Below are 26,678 nucleotides of genomic sequence, written 5' to 3'. Positions count from 1 at the left end.
TGGTAATGGGCACTGGAGCAGGTAATGGGCATTGGAGATGGTAATGGGCACTTAAGCTGGTAATGGGCACTGGAGCAGGTAATGGGCACTGGAGCAGGTAATGGGCACTGGGGATGGTAATGGGCACTGGGGATGGTAATGGGCACTGGAGACGGTAATGGGCACTGGAGATGGTAATGGGCACTGGAGATGGTAATGGGCACTGGGGATGGTAATGGGCACTGGGGATGGTAATGGGCACTGGGAATGGTAATGGGCACTGGCGAAGTGCTGGCATTTGGCAAAGGGAAGCAAAGATTTTCTGACAGACTTGAATTAAAATGAATCGGCTCAGATTCACTGGGGGATATCAAGCTAAGCTTGAATTTGTACAACTGGCAAGAATGACAGGAACCGGGCAGCTGTAATCTTTCCTTTCTGGTTTTGCTGTGAAGAGTAATTATCCCATTTGAATGAAGATTTTCACATAACCCCCTCCAGGGAATGTAAAACATTTGCATTCAGTTTGAAATATACGGTACAATTGGCAAAGAAAGCTCCCGTGTATTCTATTATGATCTTTGTAACATTTATTATGGTAATCCTATGAAGTGATAAGGTTTTCATTATTTATCATTGAAAAGAATATTCATCATGTTTGGTATTCACGTGGTTTATGTAGCTCTCATTTGAATGCAGTGTCCATTGTATATTAATGTGATGCTTGTTACTGTGTTCCACAGCTCTGTTTGATGAGTGGGGAGATTATTCAGATGAGTTGCCAGCAGAATATAATTTTCGAAGTTCTGGATCTTAAGCAAGCATCACCAGCAACCGTCAGCAGGTGGGTGCAGGGACCGCCAACACCAGTGGGATTGGAATGAATGTGGGTCATTGCTTAGCTGTAAAATGTACAGGACAGAGCCACTTCAAGCATCAGATCTGTATTTGCTCACGATCTGTTTGCAAGGAGAGTGCTTGAGTGAGCTGTTTCTCGTTATGGAAGATAATTCCGTCTTTCAGATGAGACGTAAAATATTCCATGGCACTATTCGAAGAAGAGCAGGGGAGTTCTCCCCAATGACATGGCCAACATTTATTGCTCAATTAACAGATTATCTGGTCATAATCACATTGCTTTTTGCGGGATCTTGCTGTGTGTAAATTGGCTGTGTTTCCTACATTACAACAGTGACTATACTTCAAAAGTATTTCATTGGCTGTAAAATGCTTTGGGATGTCGTGAAAGGCACTATATAAATGGACGTCATTCTTTCTTTATGCATTACGATGTTATCAAGCATCTTTTGAGCTTGTGTTGTAAACACTGAGCAAGGAAAAAATCTGAGGCTAAATGTGAACTGATTCCATTTTGACCGAGCACATCGCACGTATTCAGTAGATGAGTCAAGGTCCAGGAGAAATCTTCCCCCATTGCTGTGCATAATTGATTGTCTGCATTAAATGATGGGAAATATAGATTCAAGCTGCTTAGCAACTTGGGTTTAATGCCCTAGACCCTTATGTCCCTCCCTCCCCAGGTAACCCCATCAAAAATGGGGAGCGTTGCCTCATTGGGAAGCTTATTGGTTAAATGTATACCTAGCCCCACAACCCACCATGCTAAAAGAAATACTGGGCGCTAAATTGGGCCGTGTGGCGCCCGTTGTTTCAGCGCTACACGGCCTCTCCGACATCCAAGGTGGTGTTTTGGATGAGCACGCACGTTTCCTGCGTGACGTGCGCCAAACGCCATCTTAGTATAGGAGTTTGCTCAGGCGCAGATAACGAACACTGTAATCATGTAAAGTAGGGAGAAAATGGCTTCAATCAGTGAGCAACGCTGATTTAAAGTGATAGACACCATTTTGGGACTTAACGCTCAACTCAACGCACAGTCTTAACCCCGACCATCTGAACGTGTCTTAGAGTGCCTGCAGGACCCTCCACCAGCGCGATTTAAAGGGACCATGCAGGATTTACAGGTTAGCGGCTGGATTATTGCTTCTGGCTGCAGAGACATTTGTAATTGTTTATCGAGGTCTCCTAGATTTCAATACTAGGACACGGGGACATAGCCTAACATTTAGAGCCAGGACGTGCAGGAGTGAAGTTAGGAAATGCTTCTACACACAAAGGGTGGGAGACGTTTGGAATGCTCTTCTGCAGACGGCAGTTGATGCTAGCTCACTTGTGAATGTTAAATCTGAGATTGATAGATTTCTGTGAACCAAGGGTATTAAGGGATATGGGGCTAAGGCGGGTATATGGAGTTAGGTCACAGGTCCACCATGATCTCATTGAATGGTGGAACAGGCTCGAGGGGCTGAATGCCACGGCCACTTGCTGCCTCTTGATATGCGCCACCTTCTCCTGCAAGAAAGCGGGACGTGTGTCTGGGTGATGTGCCTGTCATGGTTGAATAGCTGCCAGTGTGTATGGCCTGTGAGTTGTGAGTGGGCGGCTTGAAACAGTGGTAATGTGTAAGGGTGAGAGGAAGCATCTGATTGGAAGAGTTGAGGACTGATGGAAAGAGTTTATTGGTATGTGGGTGATGGGGGTGTAGTGTGTGGTGCAGTTGGTGGGAGACACCACTTGACAGTTGACCTCACTCACCTTGACCAATCATGTCAAAGCATTGAACTTCTTCCTGCACTGCATCCATGTCCATGATGCTGTGTGCCTGGCATTGACTTCGTCCCCCGCTGCCTCCCACTGACTTTTGAGTATATGCCTGGAGGGCCTCTTGCCGCCCCCCCCCCGTGGATATAGGATGTCCCTCCTTCTGTCCAGCTCTTGCACCAAGGTCTCTAGCCCATCAGCAGAGAATCTTGGTGCATGCACTCTCGCAGGCCTGGTACAAACTCAGATCAGCAGATTGGTGAGGTCTGGTGTGCAGATTGGAGGATGTGGGATTTAGTAGTGCGCAACCTTTATTCAATGTTTTAATATAACTCAACAGTGTGTAAACATAGGGATGGGATCTGCATCTGTGTTTTACGTGTGTGATGTCTGATCTCTGTTCAGACTCCGTGCAGACAGTAGGCTGTTATTTTCAGCAAATAACAGGTACCAGCTACCTTTAAGAGATTCCTAAGCAACATCCTCCCTTTAAGAGATGGAGCTCCCCCTGGTGGTGGAAAGTGTGAATTGCATTGATTCCATGTGCAAGGCCTGGAATAGAATGACTGCAGGTCGGTGCTCCCTTGGGACCAAACTTGTGTCCGGCCTGCCCAGGGTCTGACGGGCGTGGGGTGTTAGCGGATCGTGCTACCATCGCCCAGAACGGACCCTTAACCAATTTTTCCCCCATTAACTTTATTTAAGCCTAATACAGCAAAGATTTGGCAAAATGATACCGGGGCTTAAAGGGTTAAATTATGAGGCCGGGGTGTAAAAATTTGGTTTGTATTCCCTTGAGTTCAGAAGGTTGAAGGGTGAACTAATCGAGGTGTTTAAAATGTTAAAAGGATTCGATAGGGTAGATACAGAGACGCTATTTCCTCTGGTGGGGGAATCCAGAACAAAGGACCTAAAATTAGCGATAGGTCATTCATGAGTGAACTCCGGAAGTACTTCTTCACACAAAGGGTAGTGGAAATCTGGAATTCTTTCCCCAAAAAAACCTGTGGATGCTGGGAATTTCAAAACTGAGATTGATGGATTTTTGTTAGGTAAGGGTATTGAGGGATGTGAAACCAAGGGGGTATGTGGAGTTAAGATACAGATCAGCCATGATCTAATTAAATGGTGAAACAGGCTCAAGGGGCTGAATGGCCTCCTCCTGTTCCTGTGTCACAGGCTCGAGGGGCTGAATGGCCTCCTCCCGTTCCTGTGTAACAGGCTCGAGGGGCTGAGTGGCCTCCTCCCGTTCCTGTGTAACAGGCTCGAGGGGCTGAATGGTCTTCTCCTGTTCCTGTATAACAGGCTCGAGGGGCTGAATGGCCTCCGCCTGTTCCTGTGTCACAGGCTCGAGGGGCTGAATGGCCTCCTCCTGTTCCTGTGTAACAGGCTCGAGGGGCTGAATGGCCTACTCCTCTTCCTGTTAGTGTATGGCATTGCATTTGATTTTATTCCACTATAAATGTCCTGCCCTGTAGTGTTTGGCTGATTGCACTCTTTGCTGCTTTGCTGCTGTGTTTATTTTTATTCTTTCCATGTTTTGAGTTATCGACCTCCCATTTTGCATCACTCCATAACTGAAAAATGGACACGTGATTTCTTCCGCGACCTCTGCTCTGTAACCAGTTGCCAAGTTGGACCTAACTTGCTCTCTCTTAGGGGAGGGGTCTCACAGAGTCCCCCCTGACAACCACCAGTCATCGAGAGCACATTGTGGAGGGAACTGTGGCCACGAAAGAGAATATTATCAGTCAACAGCACGTCTGGCCAGAATTTGCTGGCAAAGTAACGGCGAGTTATTCGTGTGTAGAATCATAGAATCATAGAACCAAAGAAAATTTACTGCACAGAAGGAGGCCATTCGGCCCATCGTGTCCGTGCCGGCTGAGAAACGAGCCCCCAGCCTAATCCCACTTTCCCGCATTTGGTCCGTAGCCCTGCAGGTTACGGCTCTTCAGGTGCACATCCAGGGATTTTTTTAATGAGTTGAGGGTTTCTGCCTCTACCACCCTCGCAGACAGTGAGTTCCAGACCCCCACCACCCTCTGGATGAAAACATTTTTCCTCATTTCCACTCTAATCCTTCTACCAATCACTTTAAATCTATGCCCCTGGTTATTGACCCCTCCTCTAAGGGAAATAGGTCCTTCCTATCCACTCTATCTAGGCCCCTCATAATTTTATACACCTCAATCAAATCACCCCTCGGCCTCCTCTGTTCCAAGGAAAACAACCCCAGCCTATCCAATCTTTCCTCATAGCTAAAATTCTCCAGTCCTGGCAACATCCTTATAAATCTCCTCTGTACCCTCTCTGGTGCAATCACATCTTTCCTGTAATGTGGTGACCAGAACTGTGCGCAGTACCCAATCTGTGGCCTAACTAGTGTTTTATACAGTTCCAGCATAACATCCCTGCTTTTATATTCTGTGCCTCGGTTAATAAAGGAAAGCATTCCATAGGCCTTCTTAACCACCTTATCTACCTGTCCTGCTACCTTCAGGGATCTGTAGACATGCACTGCAAGGTCCCTCACTTCCTCTACACCTCTCAGTATCCTCCCATTTATTGTGTATTCCCTTGCCTTGTTTGCTCTCCCCAAATGCATTACCTCACACTTCTCCGGATTGAACTCCATTTGCCACTTTTCTGCCCATCTGACCAGTCCATTGATATCTTCCTGCAGTCTACAGCTTTCCTCCTCACTATCAACCACACAGCCTATCTTTGTGTCATCCGCAAATTTCTTAATTATGCCCCCTACGTTTAAGTCCAAATCGTTAATGTATACCACAAAAAGCAAAGGACCTAGTACTGAGCCCTGCGGGACCCCACTGGAAACAGCCTTCCAGTCGCAAAAACACCCGTCGACCATTACCCTTTGCTTCCTGCCACTGAGCCAATTTTGGATCCAATTTGCCACATTTCCTTGGATCCCATGAGCCTTTACTTTTTTGACCAATCTGCCATGTGGGACCTTGTCAAAAGCCTTGCTAAAATCCATGTAGACTACATCAACTACGCTACCCTCATCAATCCTCCTTGTCACCTCCTCAAAAAGTTCAATCAAGTTAGTCAGACACGACCTCCCCTTAACAAATCCGTGCTGACTGTCCTTGATTAGTCCGTGCCTTTCTAAGTGATTGTTTATCCTGTCCCTCAGAATTGATTCCAATAATTTGCCCACCACCGAGGTTAGGCTGACTGGCCTGTAATTACTCGGTCTATCCTTCGCTCCCTTTTTAAACAACGGTACAACATTAGCAGTCCTCCAATCCTCCGGGACTACGCCTGTATCCAGTGAAGTTTGGAAAATGATTGTTAAAGCCGCCGCTATTTCCTCCCTGGCTTCTTTTAACAGCCTGGGATACATTTCATCCGGCCCTGGTGATTTCTCCACTTTCAAAGATGCTAATCCCCTTAATACTTCCTCTCTCACTGTGTTTATCCCATCCAATATTTCACACTCCTCCCCCTTAACTTCAATCCCTGCATCATCCCTCTCCTTTGTGAAGACAGATGCAAAGTATTCATTAAGAACCATACCCACATCTTCTGCCTCCACACACAGTTTACCTTTTTGGTCTCTAATAGGCCCTACTCCTTCCTTAGTTATCCTCTTGCTCTTTATGTATTTATAAAACATCTTTGGGTTTTCTTTGATTTTATCTGCTAATATTTTTTCATGCCCTCTCTTTGCTTTCCTAATTTCCTTTTTAACTTCACCCCTGCACTTTGTATACTCCTCTAAGCTTTCCGTAGTATTGAGTTCCCGGTGTCTATCATAGGCTTTCCTTTCCTGCCTTATTTTACCCTGAATACTTCTTGACGTCCAGGGGGCTCTAGATTTGGCAGCCCCTCCCTTTTTCTTAGTGGGAACATGTTTACTCTGAACCCCTTGAATCTCCCCCTTTCAATGTCTCCCACTGCTCTGACACTGATTTTGCTTCAAGTAGCTGTTTCCAGTTTACTTTTGCTAAATCACTTCTCAGTTTAGTAAAATTGGCCTTTCCCCAACTGAAAACTTTAACTCCTGCTCTGTCTTTGTCCTTTTCCATAACTATGCTAAAACTAACTGTATTATGATCATTAACACCAAAATGCTCTCCCACTGCTACTCCTTCCACCTGCCCCTCTTCATTTCCGAGAACTAAATCCAGAACTGCCCTCCCCCGTTGTAAGTAATGGCAAGTTATTAGTGTGTCAGTAATGGCGATCTATTAGTGAGTAAATAAGGGTGAGTTATTAGTGTGTCAGTAATGGCGAGTTATTAGTGTGTATGTAATGGTGAGTTATTAGTGAGTAAATAAGGGTGAGTTATAAGTGAGTAAATAAGGGCAAATTATTAGTGTGTAAATAAAGGCGAGTTATTATTGTGTAAGTAATGGCGTGTTATTAGTGTGTAAAAAAGGGCAAGTTATTAGTGAGTAAATAACGGTGAGTTATTAGTGTGTAAGTAATGGTGTGTTATTAGTGAGTAAATAAGGATGAGTTATTAGTGTGTAAGTAATGGTGTGTTATTGGTGTGTAAATATGGGCGAGTTATTAGTGAGTAAATAACGGTGAGTTATTAGTGTGTCAGTAATGGCGAGTTATTAGTGTGTAAATAAGGGCGAGTTATTAGTGTGTCAGTAATGGCGAGTTATTAGTGTGTATGTAATGGTGAGTTATTAGTGAGTAAATAAGGGCGAGTTATTAGTGTGTAAATAAGGGTGAGTTATTAGTGTGTAAATAAAGGCGAGTTATTAGTGTGTAAGTAATGGCGTGTTATTAGTGTGTAAAAAAGGGCGAGTTATTAGTGAGTAAATAACGGTGAGTTATTAGTGTGTAAGTAATGGTGTGTTATTAGTGAGTAAATAAGGATGAGTTATTAGTGTGTAAGTAATGGTGTGTTATTGGTGTGTAAATATGGGCGAGTTATTAGTGAGTAAATAACGGTGAGTTATTAGTGTGTCAGTAATGGTGAGTTATTAGTGTGTAAATAAGGGCGAGTTATTAGTGTGTCAGTAATGGCGAGTTATTAGTGTGTCAGTAATGGCGATCTATTAGTGAGTAAATAAGGGCGAGTTATTAGTGTGTAAATAAGGGTGAGTTATTAGTGTGTAAATAAGGGTGAGTTATTAGTGTGTAAATAAGGGTGAGTTATTTGTGTGTAAATAATGGCGAGTTATTCGTGTGTAAATAAGGGCGAGTTATTTGTGTGTAAATAAGGGCGAGTTATTAGTGTGTACATAAGGGTGAGGTATTGGTGTGTAAATAATGGTGAGTTATTGGTGTGTAAATAATGGTGAGTTATTGGTGTGTAAATAATGGTGAGTTATTAGTGTGTAAATAATGGTGAGTTATTCGTGTGTAAATAAGGGCGAGTTATTAATGTGTAAATAAGGGTGAGTTATTAGTGTGTAAATAATGGCGAGTTATTTGTGTGTAAATAAGGGCAAGTTATTAGTGTGTAAATAATGGCGAGTTATTCGTGTGTAAATAAGGGCGAGTTATTAATGTGTAAATAAGGGTGAGTTATTAGTGTGTAAATAAGGGCGAGTTATTCGTGTGTAAATAAGGGCAAGTTATTAGTGTGTAAATAATGGCGAGTTATTTGTGTGTAAATAAGGGCGAGTTATTAGTGTGCAAGAAAGGGCGAGTTATTAGTGTGCAAAAAAGGGCGAGTTATTCGTGTGTAAATAATGGTGAGTTATTAGTGTGTAAATAATGGCGAGTTATTTGTGTGTAAATAAGGGCGAGTTATTAGTGTGCAAAAAAGGGCGAGTTATTAGTGTGCAAATAATGGTGAGTTATTAGTGTGTGAATAATGGCGAGTTATTAGTGTGTAAATAAGGGTGAGTTATTAGTGTGTAAATAAGGGCGAGTTATTAGTGTGTAAATAAGGGCGAGTTATTTGTGTGTAAATAATGGTGAGTTATTAGTGTGTAAATAATGGCGAGTTATTAATGTGTAAATAAGGGTGAGTTATTAGTGTGTAAATAAGGGTGAGTTATTAGTGTGTAAATAATGGCGAGTTATTTGTGTGTAAATAAGGGCGAGTTATTAGTGTGCAAAAAAGGGCGAGTTATTAGTGTGCAAAAAAGGGCAAGTTATTCGTGTGTAAATAATGGTGAGTTATTAGTGTGTAAATAAGGGCGAGTTATTAGTGTGTAAATAATGGCGAGTTATTAGTGTGTAAATAATGGCGAGTTATTTGTGTGTAAATAAGGGCGAGTTATTAGTGTGCAAAAAGGGCGAGTTATTAGTGTGTAAATAAGGGCGAGTTATTCGTGTGTAAATAAGGGCAAGTTATTAGTGTGTAAATAAGGGTGAGTTATTAGTGTGCAAAAAAGGGTGAGTTGTTAGTGTGTAAATAAGGGCGAGTGATTAGTGTGTAAATAAGGGCGAGTGATTAGTGTGTAAATAAGGGTGAGTGATTAGTGTGTAAATAATGGCGAGTGATTAGTGTGTCAGTAAGGGCGAGTTATTAGTGAGTAAAAAGCCCTGCAATTTGTGGCGAGGAAGAGATACGGCCTTAGTTGCAAAATAATTGACCACGAAATATGCCTCAATGATTGATAGCCCTGAGTGGAACTTAATTTGCTCTATTACCTGAATTGATTTGAAATGGTAAATGTCTGCGTGAGTTAGCAGGAAGGGAGAATGTCAGACTGACAGCTTGCTACAAAGTCATCCCTCCAGAGAGTCACTTTTCACCTTCACTCACCTGAGGTTGAAAATGTTTGTACTTTCTTGCAGATCAAGTAAAGAGAAAACAAACTTTCCCTCAGGTCAGGCCGTCTTTGCACAAATATCCTGGGTTTTGATTTTCACTTCTGGAGCTGATCATGAGTTTGACTGGGCACGACATCCAGAGCCCAGTCTCTGCACTGTTACTATCTCCACCCAGAGCCCAGTCTCTGCACTGTCACTATCTCCACACCCAGAGCCCAGTCTCTGCACTGTTACTATCTCCACACCCAGAGCCCAGTCTCTGCACTGTCACTATCTCCACCCAGAGCCCAGTCTCTGCACTGTTACTATCTCCACCCAGAGCCCAGTCTCTGCACTGTTACTATCTCCACACCCAGAGCCCAGTCTCTGCACTGTCACTATCTCCACCCAGAGCCCAGTCTCTGCACTGTCACTATCTCCACCCAGAGCCCAGTCTCTGCACTGTCACTATCTCCACCCAGAGCCCAGTCTCTGCACTGTCACTATCTCCACCCAGAGCCCAGTCTCTGCACTGTCACTATCTCCACCCAGAGCCCAGTCTCTGCACTGTCACTATCTCCACCCAGAGCCCAGTCTCTGCACTGTCACTATGTCCACCCAGAGCCCAGTCTCTGCACTGTTACTATCTCCACCCAGAGCCCAGTCTCTGCACTGTTACTATCTCCACACCCAGACCCCAGTCTCTGCACTGTCACTATCTCCACCCAGAGCCCAGTCTCTGCACTGTTACTATCTCCACCCAGAGCCCAGTCTCTGCACTGTTACTATCTCCACCCAGAGCCCAGTCTCTGCACTGTTACTATCTCCACCCAGAGCCCAGTCTCTGCACTGTTACTATCTCCACACCCAGAGCCCAGTCTCTGCACTGTCACTATCTCCACCCAGAGCCCAGTCTCTGCACTGTTACTATCTCCACACCCAGAGCCCAGTCTCTGCACTGTCACTATCTCCACCCAGAGCCCAGTCTCTGCACTGTCACTATCTCCACCCAGAGCCCAGTCTCTGCACTGTCACTATCTCCACCCAGAGCCCAGTCTCTGCACTGTCACTATCTCCACACCCAGAGCCCAGTCTCTGCACTGTTACTATCTCCACACCCAGAGCCCAGTCTCTGCACTGTTACTATCTCCACACCCAGAGCCCAGTCTCTGCACTGTCACTATCTCCACCCAGAGCCCAGTCTCTGCACTGTCACTATCTCCACACCCAGAGCCCAGTCTCTGCACTGTCACTATCTCCACCCAGAGCCCAGTCTCTGCACTGTTACTATCTCCACACCCAGAGCCCAGTCTCTGCACTGTCACTATCTCCACCCAGAGCCCAGTCTCTGCACTGTCACTATCTCCACCCAGAGCCCAGTCTCTGCACTGTCACTATCTCCACACCCAGAGCCCAGTCTCTGCACTGTCACTATCTCCACCCAGAGCCCAGTCTCTGCACTGTCACTATCTCCACCCAGAGCCCAGTCTCTGCACTGTCACTATCTCCACACCCAGAGCCCAGTCTCTACACTGTTCCCTCCTCTTGCCTTTTCCTTTGACAATCTCCTGTCTCTTTTGGTGGGCTATGTTTATGTTCATCGGCCATTTCCTGGGTTTGTTTCTGCTGATTGTTCAGGTATGGCGTCTCCTCCTTACACCTTTGTAGACGGAATATGTACGGTCCGAGCACGTTAATGATTCTGTTTTAAGATCTCCCCACGGACCCTCTATGTGCCATCTACCAGTCATTGGTGAGGGGCAGGCAGCAGCAGGTGGGTGTTGGGGGGTGGGAGCGGGGGGCGGGTGCTGGGTTTTGGGTGGTGGTGAGTGGGGAGTTGGGGCAGGTGTTGGGGGTGTGGGCGGGGGACGGGTGCTGGGTTTTGGGTGGTGGTGAATGGGGAGGTGGGGCAGGTGTTGGGGGTGTGGGTGGGGGGATGGGTTCCTGGTTTTGGGTGGTGGTGAATGGGGAGGTGGGGCAGGTGCTGGGTTTTGGGTGGTGGTGAATGGGGAGGTAGGGCAGGTGTTGGGGGTGTGGGCGGGTGCTGGGTTTTGGGTGGTGGTGAATGGGGAGGTGGGGCAGGTGTTGGGTTTTGGGTGGTGGTGAATGGGGAGGTGGGGCAGGTGTTGGGGGTGTGGGTGGGGGACGGGTGCTGGGTTTTGGGTGGTGGTGAATGGGGAGGTGGGGCAGGTGTTGGGTTTTGGGTGGTGGTGAATGGGGAGGTGGGGCAGGTGTTGGGTTTTGGGTGGTGGTGAATGGGGAGGTGGGGCAGGTGTTGGGTTTTGGGTGGTGGTGAATGGGGAGGTGGGGCAGGTGTTGGGTTTTGGGTGGTGGTGAATGGGGAGGTGGGGCAGGTGTTGGGTTTTGGCTGGTGGTGAATGGGGAGGTGGGGCAGGTGTTGGGGGTCTGGGCGGGAGGCGGGTGTTGGGTTTTGGGTGATGGGGGGCACTCTGTCCACCCACAGCCCTTCTTGTGCCAAATGTTAAAATCCGAATTGTTGTGTCTCAATTATTCTTCTTAATGCCAAATGCCTGAAACCAGAGGTGATGTCTGGTACATGAAGTAATATTGGGCCTAATGGACTCCCGTGTAGAACTCTCATTGTCCCTTTTCAACCTCTTCTGAAAAGCAACGGCATTTGAACTCAGTGCTAAGGAGGGACCCTGAGTGTTTTGGGGAATGGACAATACTTGCTGTGGGATAGCTGAAGTTGATTCTTGTCGCATGTCATGGTGATTTCATACATACATCACGTGATTTGTGAGTAACATATTGAAACTTGCAAGTGAAAACTTTAGATTTTTTCTGCTGGTCCAATATCGATGACTGGTCTGCAGTTTCAGACTCGATAATTCACCAGAAGATTAGACAGATTTTCCAACTTGAACTTTTCTGGTAAGAAAGCAAACATTCTGCTACCCTACTCATCCTGAGAAAGTTCAATGTGAATAAACAGAGGACAAGGTCCATCTAGTTCACCTTCTACCATCCCGGTCGTCACATGATCCAATGATAATGGAGTTTTTGATGAATCAGAGCGATCAATCTCTATCAGTGAGTCTCCAACAGACCCAGACATGAGGTGAGGAAAACCCCCAGTGATGGAGAGCTTTGGGAACCAGAGGTCCAAAGTCACCTGTTCCTCCCGAGCCTGTTACACTCACCACGTCTTAAATTATTGATTATAAGAGATTAAAGTGCCGAGTGTCCGGGTGTGGGAGGTTCCTGTCTGAAGATACTGCCGCTGCTATGGTGAAAGGACCTCATTGGTGCACAAGTGTCGGAGCGCGATGATTCCAGATCAGGGTTAAAAGACCATCCAATAACACCAACAAAACAGTCTAACATATTTCCCTTTCTTTCAAACAGGTGTGGGATGATTTACATGGAGCCGATGAACCTGGGATGGGAGCCATTGGTCTGCTCTTGGTTAGCTACAAAACTGCCTCACCAACTGACATTGGAGCAGAGACAAACTGTGCAGGTATGGCACTGAGTGCTGCTCACAGCAACACGCTCATTTCTGACTAGCATTTCAAGGTGTTTTAACTTGTAATGATTAGTGGATTCTACACTGTGCAGAGTTAATGTGTGCTGTTCTGTACAGACACTGAAAGTGGCACTCTTCCCCAGTAATTGTACACTTTCTCTCTAGATGCTGTGTGACTGGCTGCTGCCGCCATGTCTGGATTTTGTTCAGAAGAAGTGTAAACTGGTGGTGCAGTCGTCTGCCATGCACCTGACTGTCTCCATGTTGAAGATCTATGAGAGTTTGCTGGCAGAAATCAAGTTAGGTGTTTCAAAGTATAGATTTCTGTGTTGGGCTAATAAACTTGTATGGAGAGATAGTCGCAATCCCACCTGAAAATGGGGAAGGTGATGGTGGAGAATGGGGCAAAATCTGGCAGCGAGTCCAACCTCACCACCCTGACCTGGATTTCCCTCCACTCACTCCCAATACAGCTGCCGTTGGCTGCCCATTCCTTGTCCATTTCCCTCCTGTCCACCTCAATTATTAGCACTTCCCTGGACCGCCATGTTTAAGGTGGCAGTAGGCCAGAGCTGGTGGCTGTAGAGGCCCGAGGGCAAGCCATGGAGGGATAGGGCCCAGTGGAGGTCTCCGCTCCCTCCAATATTAGTCCTCACACACTTACCCATGCAGGCCTTGGTCTCTGAAGAGGCCTAGAAGGCCTACTGACCCTTTGACCCCCAGGGCTCTTTGGCCCCTTTAAGTGCCCGGCCGCCTCTCCTGGTGCTGGAGGAACGGGCCTGGTACAGCCTGGGTTAGAGGGTTGGGCCAAAGCCCCTCACTGCTGCCACTCCAACCCAAAGAGGAGCAGCTCACCCCAGAGGTTCCGCTCAGTTTAATCAGAATCGATCTAAACCCATCAAATCAGGAGACAGTGTGAAACAGACTGATCGTTTTATACAAAGAAATCAAAAGGAAAACTACCCACAGTTCACAGAAAACAACTGTGAGAACACAACACGGTGATTTATTAAATCGAGCAGCTTTTCGCCAGCTCCCTGATGGTATAATGTCCAGGTTACACAGGAATATAGCAATTGCTATAAGACCAGGGTCCGTCTGGTTCACCTTCTACCATCCTGGTAGTCACATAACGATAATGGAGTTGTTGACTAATCACAGCGATCAATCTCTGTCAGTGAGTCTCCAACAGATGAGGAAAACCTCCAGTGGTGGAGAGCTTTGGGAACCAGAGGTCCAAAGTCACCTGCTTTAACACATTTAAACTTGTTTAATTTGCTGAACAATACTGAGACAGGTAGAAAGGGTAATATCACTCCGTCAGACATCAGGTGACCACTCACTTCACTGAGTGACTTCTTCTGTTGTAGCTTTTCTGAACATCCTGTTGACGCAGGTGAGGAGATTTTTCAGACCGTGAAAGTAATGGATGAACGGAGCTTCTCAGCCACGACACAGAAAGAAATGGAGGTGATTACAAACACACTGGTCGCCTATGCCTTCTTTTCAATAATCTGGTCCATTGGTGGCATTCTCGACTCTTCATCGAAGCAAAGGTAATACTGTGGGGCTGAGACTTTAATCCCATATCCTGCGCCCCTAAGGGCGGTGTGAGCTATAATACTGTAGAACATGTAGGTGGATTTAAAAACTCAGTTATTGGATAGGGGTTCATCATAATGATGGTTTTAATTTTAGATTACTAGGCATAGAACCATAGAAAATTTACTGTACAGAAGGAGGCCATTCGGCCCATCGTGTCCGTGCCGGCTGAGAAACGAGCCACCAGCCTAATCCCACTTTCCTGCATTTGGTCCGTAGCCCTGTAGGTCTCGGCTCTTCAGGTGCACATCCAGATATTTTTTAAACGAGTTGAGGGTTTCTGCCTCTCCCACCCTCTCAGGCAGTGAGTTCCAGACCCCCACCACCCTCTGGGTGAAAAAATGTTTCCTCAATTTCTGCTCTAATCCTTCTACCAATCACTTTAAATCTAAGCCCCCTGGTTATTGACCACTCTGCAAAGGGAAATAGGTCCTTCCTATCCACTCTATCTAGGCCCCTCATAATTTTATACACCTCAATCAAATCTTCCCTCAGCCTCCTCTGTTCCAAGGAAAACAACCCCAGCCTATCCAATCTGTCATCATAGCTAAAATTCTCCAGTCCTGGCAACATCCTCGTAAATCTCCTCTGTACCCTCTCTGGTGCAATTACATCCTTCCTGTAATGTGGTGACCAGAACTGTACGCAGTATTCAAGCTGTTACAGCATAACCTCCCTGCTCTTATATTCTATGCCTCGGCTAATAAAGGAAAGTATTCCATATGCCTTCTTAACCACCTTATCTACCTGTCCTGCTACCTTCAGGGATCTGTGGACATGCACTCCAAGGTCCCTCACTTCCTCTACTCCTCTCAGTATCCTCCCATTTATTGTGTATTCCCTTGCCTTGTTTGCTCTCTCCAAATGCATTACCTCACACTTCTCCAGGTTGAATTCCATTTGCCACTTTTCTGCCCACCTGACCAGTCCATTTGTAGGGTGTTTTGGGGTTGTTCTCACCCTATTGATCGGTGCAGATATCTGGTCCCCGGTCTAGCCAAGGAACACTTATACCTCACGGATCGGGGGTTCAGGAAAACGGGACTTATGCTAATGCACCCGGTGATGGATCACGTAGCCGAATAGCACAGAGAACACACAAACTCGGTGTTTGAATTGAATTGAAATGTTGGTTTTATTATACCATCAACACGAAGAAAATAACGATAAAAACGGTCCTACACAGTACATTGAGTTACACACACCCACTACAGTACATTATCCCGCTAAACTAAAAGGTTTAGAGGGCACCCTGGAGACACCTATCACACACACACACACACACACACACACACACACGTACAGTCGAGGCTCACCAATCCTTTGCACTTGCAGGTCTGGCTGACCAGTTCTCTCACGTAGGGTTCCTTGGTTTCGCTGGAAAACTGCTCTCCTCCCTGGGGAGCTCGGGTGAAAAAAAAACAAAGAAGAGCAGGAACTAAGAGGAAGAGAGAGAGTGAGAGAGAGAGCTGGAAAAGAGATAAGAAGCAAGAACCAGAGACAACAAACAAGAGCAAGAGAGCAAACCAAGAGAGAAAACAAGAGAGAGGGGGGTTTTGAGCTTCCACTTATATCTCTTACAATGGTCTTCGTCACTTAAATGAGGCACTTCCATGTCTGTTTAAACAGTTCTTACAAAGTCCTTAAGAATCTTTGATGGCTTTTGATGGTCTCTCATCATATTGCAATTGCTTCTCTCGATGGGCCATTGCTCATTCCGATCGTCGAGCACTTGTCACACAAGGCTCCCTTTTCATCCCACGTCCCAGGTGTCGATTGGTTTTGCATCAGAACCGGGGCATGACCCCGCCATGTCTGGAGCAGTTGCCTCTCTCAATGGCCGACTGCCTCTCGAATTAGTGCTGATCGTTGACCACCTGCTGTCGGTTTTGCATTAAAACAGAGACATGTCTGAAGCAGTAATTCTCCCACATTCCACAGTGTGTGTTGTTGATTCGTCTGGTGACCTCTCACCTATCTTTCCATCTTAAACTTTGGCCGTTGACCAAAATCCTTACATATTCAGGGAAAAGGTGGAATTCCCAGAATTCTTACACATTGATATCTTCCTGCAGTCTACAGCTTTCCTCCTCACTATCAACCACACGGCCTATCTTTGTGTCATCTGCAAATTTCTTAATCATGCCCCCTATGTTTAAATCCAAATCGTTAATGTATACCACAAAAAGCAAAGGACCTAGTACCGAGCCCTGCGGGACCCCACTGGAAACAGCCTTCCAGTCGCAAAAACACCCGTCGACCATTACCCTTTGCTTCCTGCCACTGAGCCAATTTTGGATCCAACTTGCCACATTTCCTTGGATCCCATGAGCCTTTACTTTTTTGACCAATCTGCCATGTGGGACCTTGTCAAAAGCCTTGCTAAAATCCATGTAGACTACATTAATTGTGCTACTCTCATCGATCCTCCTTGTCACCTCCTCAAAAAATTCAATCAAGTTAGTCAGACATGACCTCCCCTTAACAAATCCGTGCTGACTGTCCTTGATTACTCCGTGCCTTTCTAAGTGAGAGTTTATCCTGTCCCTCAGAATTGATTCCAATAATTTGCCCACCACTGAGGTTAGGCTGACTGGCCTGTAATTACTCGGTCTATCCTTCGCTCCCTTTTTAAACAACGGTACAACGTTAGCAGTCCTCCAATCCTCCGGCACTACGCCTGTATCCAGTGAAGTTTGGAAAATGATTGTTAAAGCCGCCGCTATTTCCTCCCTTGCTTCTTTTAACAGCCTGGGATACATTTCATCCGGGCCTGGTGATTTATCCACTTTCAAAGATGCCAATCCCCTTAATACTTCCTCTCTCACTGTGTTTATCCCATCCAATATTTCACACTCCTCCTCCTTAACTTCAATCCCTGCATCATCCCTCTCCTTTGTGAAGACAGATGCAAAGTATTCATTAAGAACCATACCCACATAGCTGTCATTAATCCTCGATTGTTTCATTGTGAATCCATCACTAGTTGCTGACCTGATCACACTTTCACTGAACACCAGCACCTACTGACGACCCTATCATTGTGAGACGGGCTCTGGAAATACTACATATATTCCGACTTCTCGGTGAAATGATGGCAGAATCAGCACTTTAAGTAACTTTTAAAAACCTTTGACCATTTAAGAGTCCCCTTGGAAGGGAAATGGCTGATAAAGTGTAAGATTGAGGTCTGGAAATTAAAGACATCTTTAAATGTAATCACAAAAGATTATTCCTTGAAATGCTTTCTTATATCTACTGTTTTAATCTACTTTACTTTCTGTTACCTGCCTTGGGGTGGATAATGGTGCAGCTTATTAAAATGTGGCCTTAAAATGTGGGTAGATGTGATAAAGTTTGTATAATTGAATTATATTGGGCTCATCAATCACTTCATTATAAGAGTTCTGTTTCCTATCAAAGCGAAAGTTAATATCAACCAGCCAAGCAGTGAAAGTAAGATGGGGCAGCAAATTAGATGGGATTGGTCCTTGTGCTTCCATTGCTAGCAGTGAGAAAATAAACCCTTTGGCTAACAGAAAATAGTTTCTTTGTCAAACTTCTTAATTTCGCACAAAGAAAATCAAAAATGAAAATGTAAAGGTGAACCTATATGAAATCTTATAAGAGCAGAGATGGAGCATTGTGCACATTGTGTACAGTTTTGGGCCCCACGCTGTAGGAAGGATGTTGAGGCAAAACAGAAGGTAGAAGAGAGACTCACTCAAACACTGCCTGGTGGGAAATACCTGAAAAAGTGGATCTGTTTTTGTTAAGGTGGAGGAGATCGCGGGGTGATTTGATAGAGGTGTTTGAGATTATGAAGGAATGGGACAGAGTAGATAGGAACAGATTGTTTCCAATGATTGAGGGGTCTGGAATGGGGGGACATGGGTCTAAGATTATATGTAAGAGATTTAGGACAGAGAGCAGGAGAGACTTTTCCAGACAGAGACTGTGATTTCAGTGATTGAAACATTAAGATTAGGTTAGATAGGTGGCTGAAGCAAAGGAGAATACAGGGATTTGGGAACAGGGTCAGTCACATGGGATTAGGGTACTGCTCACGTGGGGGATAAACACCAACAGGGATTGGTTGGGCAGAACAGCCTGTTTCTGTGTTGTAATTCCGTGCAGTTCATAACAATGTCATTTCAATCGGTAAGGGGCAGGATTCCACTTGTCAGATATTTTGGCATCTGATTGAGTTGTTAATTTTTATCAAATGTCAGGGGGTAATTTTAACTTTCATCATTGGGTGAAAAACAGGTGACAGCAAATCAGCCCCTCTGATTTGACACCAATGGAAAAGAAAATCGTACGGGTGTAAATCGGACGGGGTGTAAATCAGACGGGGTGTAAATCAGGCGGGGTGTAAATCAGGCGGGGTGTAAATTGGGGGGGTGTAAATCGGACGGGGTGTAAATCGGACGGGGTGTAAATCATACGGGTGTAAATCGGGACGGGGTGTAAATCGGACGGGGTGTAAATCAGGTGGGGTGTAAATCGTACGGGTGTAAATCAGGACGGGGTGTAAATCGGACGGGGTGTAAATCGGACGGGGTGTAAATCGTACGGGTGTAAATCGGGACGGGGTGTAAATCGGACGGGGTGTAAATCAGGTGGGGTGTAAATCGTACGGGTGTAAATCGGGACGGGGTGTAAATCGGACGGGGTGTAAATCGGGAGGGTGTAAATCGGACGGGGTGTAAATCGGGAGGGTGTAAATCGGGAGGGTGTAAATCGGACGGGTGTAAATCGGATGGGCTGTAAATCGGGCACGTGTGTAAATCGGGTTTGGTGTAAATTGGGCAGGTGTGTAAATCAGGCGGGGTGTAAATCAGGCAGGTGTGTAAACCGGGTTTGGTGTAAATCGGGCAGGTGTGTAAATCGGGCAGGTGTGTAAATCGGGTGGGTATGTAAATCGGGTGGGTATGTAAATCGGGCAGGGGAGAATTGGGCAGGGGTGTAAATCGGGTGGGTATGTAAATCGGGCAGGGGTGTAAATCGGGCGGGTGTGTAAATCGGGCGGGTGTGTAAATCAGGCAGGGGAGAATTGGGCAAGTGTGTAAATCGGGCGGATGTGTAAATCAGGCGGCCGATTTGCTATCGTCTGTTTTGCGCCTGGCGATAACAATAAAAACGACCCCAAGGAGTTTCCAAACCAGTGGGACTGCTCAAGGTTCCACCCAGCATCAGCTCGCTGCCCACTACCCTTCGAGATCACTACCCATCGAGATCACTACCCATCGAGATCACTACCCTTCGAGATCACTACCCATCGAGATCACTACCCATCGAGATCACTACCCTTCGAGATCACTACCCATCGAGATCACTACCCATCGAGATCACTACCCATCGAGATCACTACCCATCGAGATCAGCAACGGGTTTTAAACCTTCACAGCAGAGCAGCTATTATCAGGAGTTTAGCTCCTTAACAAGCAGGAAATAGACCTCTGACCCTGAGTAGAAACAAAGCTTAGCACGACTGAGGAGCAAGCAGGACAGAAACATTAACCAGAAAAAAAAGGGCGTTTTAGTGATGTTGCCGTGAACTAATTGAGCTGGAGGTACTGACCTAGAAGACCGCAGTATTCATCTCCAGACCAGTCTCGGCCTCCAGCCAGGCACCCGCTGTGTGCACCATCCTCAGCAGGTGGTAGGAGCCAGGTGTGGATTCCAAGAAGAACAAGACCAAGCAAAGTATAGCTTTTAATGAGCAGGCGTGCAAGGGAGGCAGGCCTCAGGGGGTGAAAGTGCCAAAGCCGCTGTCCTGGGAAGTGTAGAGGGGATGAGAGAAGCCAGACTGGATGTGTCTACCATTGGCTCCACATCTTTCTCCTTGGACGTTACTGGATGGGAAGAGTAGTGTGCAATAAGAGTCGACCTTCCTAGTGCGTCTGTGGTTCCAGTAGTCACATTCATAGAAAGCCCATACTCCACCTGTACAGTAATAAACTATCACCTAACCCTCTCTCTGCATGGAACAGTCCGAACCATAACTCAGCAATATCACACATTCAGCACGACAGTACTGAGAGGCACAGTCACCCACACTTCCAGTGAAGGAGCACACCCGGGACAGGGAGGCGGTGAATCTTCTGTTCGCTGAAAGTGATTTCGAGAGGCCACTTAAGGGTTGAAGAGGTCCAAGGCCCGAGGCCCAAATAGAGTGAGTCGTGGAGCACTAGATTAGGGACACTGTGTACATTATGGTGGGAGAGAGGTTTAACACAGCAGGTCTGTCCGTCTCTGGCCTCCTCGATGTGCTGTGGCAAGGAATGCAACAGAGGGTTCAGCTTCACAATGCTCTGAATGCTGCTGTGTCTCACTTGGCATCTGCAGTTGTTGGTGCAGAAATTCACAGGGATGAAGACCGTGTAATGATTCTCGGGGTGTGTCCACCGCGGAGCTCTATCGCTGAGCTCCAGCTTTAACGTGGAGCTCCACCGCCGCTGCTGAGCTCTCTGGAGTATGTGGGGTCAGTGGGAGGTCACCTCAGTTAAATATGGCTGGCCACTACAGATGAAGGAATGACTTTTATTTATATAGTGCCTTTCACAATCTCAGGACGTCCCAAAGCGCTTTACAGCCAATGAAGTACTTTGGAAGTGTCGTCACTGTTATAATGTAGGAAACGTGGCAGCCAATTTGTGCACAGCAAGATCCCACAAACAGCAATGTGATAGTGATCAGATAATCTGTTTTAGTGATATTTGTTGAGGGATAAATATCGGCCAGGACACCGGGGATAACTCCCCTGCTCTTCTTCGAATAGTGCCATGGGATCTTTTACGTCCACCTGAGAGGACAGACAGGGCATCAGTTTAATGTCTCATCCAAAAGCCGGCACCTCTGACAGTGTAGTACTCCCTCAGTACTGCACTGGGAGTGTCAGCCTGGATTTTGTGCTCAAGCCTCTGGAGTGGGGCTACGAACGCACGGCCTTCTGAGTCAGAGGCGCGAGAACGATCACTGAGCCATGGGAGAAGATTGCTGTTTAAATTCTACACTCTACAAATTACTTTCTCTCTCAGAGTTATTCTGATACTCAGCAGGTACAGGTGGAGCTGGGAGGTGATTCATTTCCCCAAGGCGATGATAATCACGGATCTTGTGTAATGAGTTTTGAGACATTATACAGAGTATGAAAAGCAGTGAAGACTTGCTATGTTGCTGATTCTCAAAGTTATAATTAATGCTGCCTTTATCTCTCCAATTAATTCTGGATATAGTTTTCTGAAGTCAGCTTAGGCTCAACCACCATCTCCATAGCCTAAAAGGAACATAGACACTGGACTGTTCGTCACACAGGATTTTATTCTTAAGTAACCAGCTTTAATATCATCGTCATAAAGCTTCTTGCTTGATCTTTAAAGATTTCACCCAAATGTAATTCAGTATGAAGGAGTGTGACTGACAGTATCAGGAGATTAATAACCCCACAGCCTGCTACTGTTTAAGGAGCAGGACTGGCATTTCCCAGTGTAATTTCCCTGAACATTTTCCTCATGACATTTAATTTGAGACAAGTTTATTAATTATGTTAATTAGTCCATAAGGACTAAATTTAATTAGTGATACTTTTTTTTCCAGATGTTAGATTTTGTGAGCTGGAGATATCAGGGACCGCCCCAGTCTGTGCACGGACTGGGATTTAGCTAAAACTGATCGCCCAGATGCACAAACCTATGTGTGGTCCCTCCTCTGGATATTTAATGTCGTTGCACTTTAATACATCACCGATCCATTCACCTCCATTATTTTCAAACGCTGCAGATGTCGAAGTTGATAATTATAGTATTCTATCCAGATGTGAAATGAATGATCATTAGTTTGTTAATCTGGATACCTCACCCTCAGACTCAAACTGATCCAGGACTCACAGGCAGTTGGACGGCCACATGTCTGGCACTGTGAAGTGGTTTACAGTCCTCAGCCGTGTAGAAGTGAGAGTACAAGCAGGCAGTGAGATGCCGGGGGAGGGGGCCGGGGGATGAGTAGGGGAGGGGCTGGGCGATGAGTGGGGGGAGGGGGCCGGGGAGGGACCAGGGGATGAGTGGTGGGAGGGAGCCACGGAGGGGTCTGGGAGAGGGGGCCGGGGAGGGGTCCGGGAGAGGAGGCCGGGGGATGAGTGGGGGGGAGGGAGCCAGGGAGGGGTCTGGGAGAGGGGGCCGGGGAGGGGGCTGGGGAATAAGCGGGGAGAGGGGTCCAGAGGATGAGCGGGGGGAGGGGGCTGGGGAATGAGTGGGGGGAGGGGGCCGGGGGCTGGGGAATGAGCGGGGGGGGGGGTGGAGGGGGTTCAGGGGAGGGGCTGGGGAATGAGCAGGGGGAGGGGCCGGGGGAGGGTAAAGGGGCTGGGGAGGGGCATCAGTCGGGGGGGTCGGTCGGGGGGAATCAGTTGGGGGAGTGACTGGGGGATGAGAGGAGGGATCAGTCAGGGAGCAATTTCATCAGCCCCCCAGACACTGACACCTTGTGGATTTCCCACCAGCAGTGATGATGGACATGTTTAAGTCAGACGTGCATGGTGGGAATGGCCATCCGATGAATTTCCCATTAATAGTGCCTTAGCCTGTGTGTTCCTGATATCCGGAGTATCTAAGGGCATGAGTGGGGGGGGGTTTAAAGACTCAAGCCAAGTCTTGCTTAGTGTAGCCCATCACTGATCAAGGTGGGAGGTGTGAAAATAATTTTAAAGGTTGTGTATCCAGCGGGGCTGCTGGGCTCACTATGTTGTGGCAGGGCCCACTGCCACGCCCCTCCTCCGCTCCCCTCCCCTCCCCCCCCACCAATGGGCAACCCAGCGACAGTACAAATACCACTGGGAACCTGCAGCGTGTAAATCAGACTGGTCCCAGTAGGTCACTGTGATGGATGGCCCACCACCAAACAGGACAAATTCAGCCCGATAACTTCAGATTACTGATCACAGGGTGAAGGGATATAAATCAACCTGTGAGATGAGGTCTCAAACTGCTTTGGTTTATCTCCAGTACGGTATTGAGCTTGGTTTATAAAGAGCTAATGGGTCAGTAGAGAGCCAGGCTGAATACAATTAGTACAGGGGGGAACTAAAATAGGAAATAAGAGGGGTAAAGAGAGAGTATGAGAATAGATTAGCCAGTAACATAAAAGGGAACTCAAAAGTCTTTTATAAACATATAAATAGTAAAGGGTTAGTCAAAGGAAGGGTGGGGCCGATTCGGGACATCGTGTGGAGACAGAGGGAATGGCTGAGATAGTAAATGAATACTTCACATCGGTCTTCACTGGAGAAGAGGATGGAGGAGGGAGTAGTGATATTGGAGAGGATAAAAATAGATAGAGGATGTACTTAAAAGATTGGCAGTATTCAAAGTAGAAAAGTCACCTGGTCCGGATGAGATGCATCCTCGTTAACTGAGGGAAGTGAGGGTGGAAATTGCGGAGTCTCTGGCCACAATCTCCCAATCCTCCTTAGATATGGGAGCGGTGCCAGAGGACTGGAGGATTGTAAATATTACACCCCTGTTCAAAAAAGGGGAGAGGGATAAACCCAGCAATTACAGGCCAGTCAGTCTAACGACAGTGGTGGGGATACTTTTAGAGACAATAATCCAGGATAAAATTATTGACACTTGGAAAAGTATGGGCTAATAAATGAAATTCAGCGTGGATTTGTGTGGAATTACTAGGACGTCACCAGAACCGAGAGGATATACCTCTCAGGAGAGATTGAGCAGGCTGGGGCTCTTTTCTCTAGAAAAGAGAAGGCTGAGGGGTGACCTGATAGAGGCCTTTAAGATTATAAAAGGGTTTGATAGGGTAGACGTAGAGAAGATGTTTCCACTTGCAGGGGAGATCAGAACTAGGGGTCATAAATGTAAGATAGTCACTAATAAATCCAATAAGGAATTCAGGCAAAATTTCTTTACCCAGAGAGTGGTGAGAATGTGGAACTCGCTCCCACAAGGAGTAGTTGTAACATGGATACATTTAAGGGGAATCTAGATAAACACATGAGGGAGAAAGGAATAGATATGTTGATGGGTTAGATGAAGTCGGGTGGGAGGAGGCTCATGTGGAGCATAAACACTGGCATAGACCTGTTGGGCCGAATGGCCTGTTTCTGTGCTGTACATTCTATTTAATTCTATCCATATAACTTGATTGAGTTCTTTGATGAAGTAACGGAGAGAGTTGATGAGGGTAGTGCGGTTGATGTTGTGTATATGGACTTTCAAAAGGCAGTTGATAAAGTACCTCATAATAGAATGGTTAGCAAAATTAAAGACTGGAGGGAAGTATACAGTGGTGTTCCTCAGGGGTCAGTATTAGGACCACTGCTCTTTTTGATACATATTAATGACCTGGACTTGGGTATTGAGGGTATAATTTCAAAGTTTACAGATGACATGAAACTCAGAAATGTAGTAAAAAAAAAGTCGAGGATAGTAACAGATTTCAGGAGGACACAGACAGACTGGTGAAATGGGCAGACACACGGCAGATGAAATTTAACAGAGAGAAGTGTGAAGTGATTCATTTTGGTAGGAAGAATGAGGAGAGGCAATATAAACTAAATGGTACAATTTTAAAGGGGGTGCAGGAATAGAGAGACCTGGGGGTGCACATACACAAATCTTTGAAGGGTGACAGGACAAGTTGAGATGGCTGTTAAAAAAGCATATGGGATTCTGGGCTTTATAAATAGAGGCGTAGAGTACAAAAGCAAGGAAGTTATACTAAACCTTTATAAAACACTGGTTAGGCCTCAGCTGGAGTATTGTGTTCAATTCTGGGCACCACACTTTAGGAAGGATGTCAAGGCCTTAGAGAGGGTGCAGAAGAGATTTACTAGAATGGTACCAGGGATGAGGGACTTCAGTTATGTGGAGAGACTGGAGAAGCTGGGGTTGTTCTCCTTAGAACAGAGAAGGTTAAGGGGAGATTTGATAAAGGTTCTAAAATCATGAAGGGTTTTGACAGAGTAAATAAGGAGAAACAGTTTCCAGTAGCAGAAGGGTTGGTAACCAGAGGACACAGATTTAAGATGATTGACAAAAAAACCAGAGGTGACATGAGGAAAAAAACTTTTATGCAGCGAGTTGCAATGATCTGGAATTCACTGCCTGAAAGGGTGGTGGAAGCAGATTCAATAGTAACTTTCAAAAGGGAATTGGATAAATACTTGAAGGGGATAAATTTACAGGGCTATGGGGAAAGAGCAGGGGAGTGGGACTAATTGGATTGATCTTTCAAAGTGGGCCGAATGGCTGCAACATTCTACGATTCAATGATTCTATGATTTCCTGAGCACTTTATAAACTTAAGCAGAGATATTTAATTGTGCGCGAGTGTAGACACTCTCACATGAACTTTTACAGTTTACAAGCCAGCAGTGGAGTCAGACAAACACATGTAAGCACCCATGTTAGTTTGGTACCTACAATATAGTCACAGTCCAAGTGGATTGGTCGCAATCTTCAGAGTCAGGTCTGCTCATGGCACAGTTGCAGTAACTGGTCGGTATTATGTAGAGCAACTTGGCAAATTGCATCTCTTACCACTTTCTCTGATGAACCAGCAGTGCCTCAAAGCTTTGCGTTCAGTTCTAAGGCACTTTCTTTTTCATTATTCACTCTGGGGATGTGGGCGTCGCTGGCAAGGCCGGCATTTATTGCCTATCCCTAATTGCCCTTGAGAAGGTGGTGGTGAGCCGCCTTCTTGACCCGCTGCAGTCCGTGTGGTGAAGGTTCTCCCACAGTGCTGTTAGGAAGGGAGTTCCAGGATTTCGTCCCAGCGACAATGAAGGAATCATCTTGGAAAAAAAATCACAATCTCCAATTGAGATAAAGCCAGCAACTTGCATTTATATAGCGCCTTTAACATAGTAAAACTTCACAAGGCGCTTCATAGGAGTGATTATCAAACAAAATTTGACACCGAGCCACATAAGGAGATATTAGGACAGGTGACCAAAAGCTTGGTCAAAGAGGTAGGTTTTAAGGAGCATCTTAAAGGAGGAGAGAGAGGTAGAGAGGTTTAGGGAGGGAATTCCAGAGCTTAGGGCCTCGGCAGCTGAAGACATGGTCACTAATGGTGGAACAAAGGAAATTGGGAATGCACTAGAGGCCAGAATTGGAGGAGCACAGAGCTCTTGAAGGGTTGTAGGGCTGGAGGAGGTTGCAGTGATAGGGAGGGGGTGAGGCCATCAAAGGATTTGAAAACAAGGATGAGAATTTTAAAATCGAGGTGTTGCTGGACCAGGAGCCAATGTAGGTCAGCGAGCACAGGGGTG

General features: G+C 46.2%; 1 protein-coding gene across 1 annotated transcript in view; it reads left to right on the top strand.

Moving 5' to 3' along the window:
* LOC137341904 (dynein axonemal heavy chain 3-like) overlaps positions 1 to 26,678 on the top strand; it is a 490,604-nt gene that overhangs the window by 151,327 nt on the left and 312,599 nt on the right. The window contains exons 22-25 of the mRNA XM_068005410.1: positions 723 to 823; positions 12,667 to 12,781; positions 12,953 to 13,086; positions 14,158 to 14,343. Coding sequence (XP_067861511.1) covers positions 723 to 823; positions 12,667 to 12,781; positions 12,953 to 13,086; positions 14,158 to 14,343 — 536 coding nt within the window. The remainder of the gene's footprint in view (positions 1 to 722; positions 824 to 12,666; positions 12,782 to 12,952; positions 13,087 to 14,157; positions 14,344 to 26,678) is intronic.

This window comes from Heptranchias perlo, chromosome 24 (genome assembly GCF_035084215.1).
Source record: "Heptranchias perlo isolate sHepPer1 chromosome 24, sHepPer1.hap1, whole genome shotgun sequence".
Lineage (NCBI taxonomy): Eukaryota > Metazoa > Chordata > Chondrichthyes > Hexanchiformes > Hexanchidae > Heptranchias > Heptranchias perlo.
Note: the sequence above shows the minus strand (reverse complement) of the source record. Positions and strands in the feature narration are given on the sequence as shown.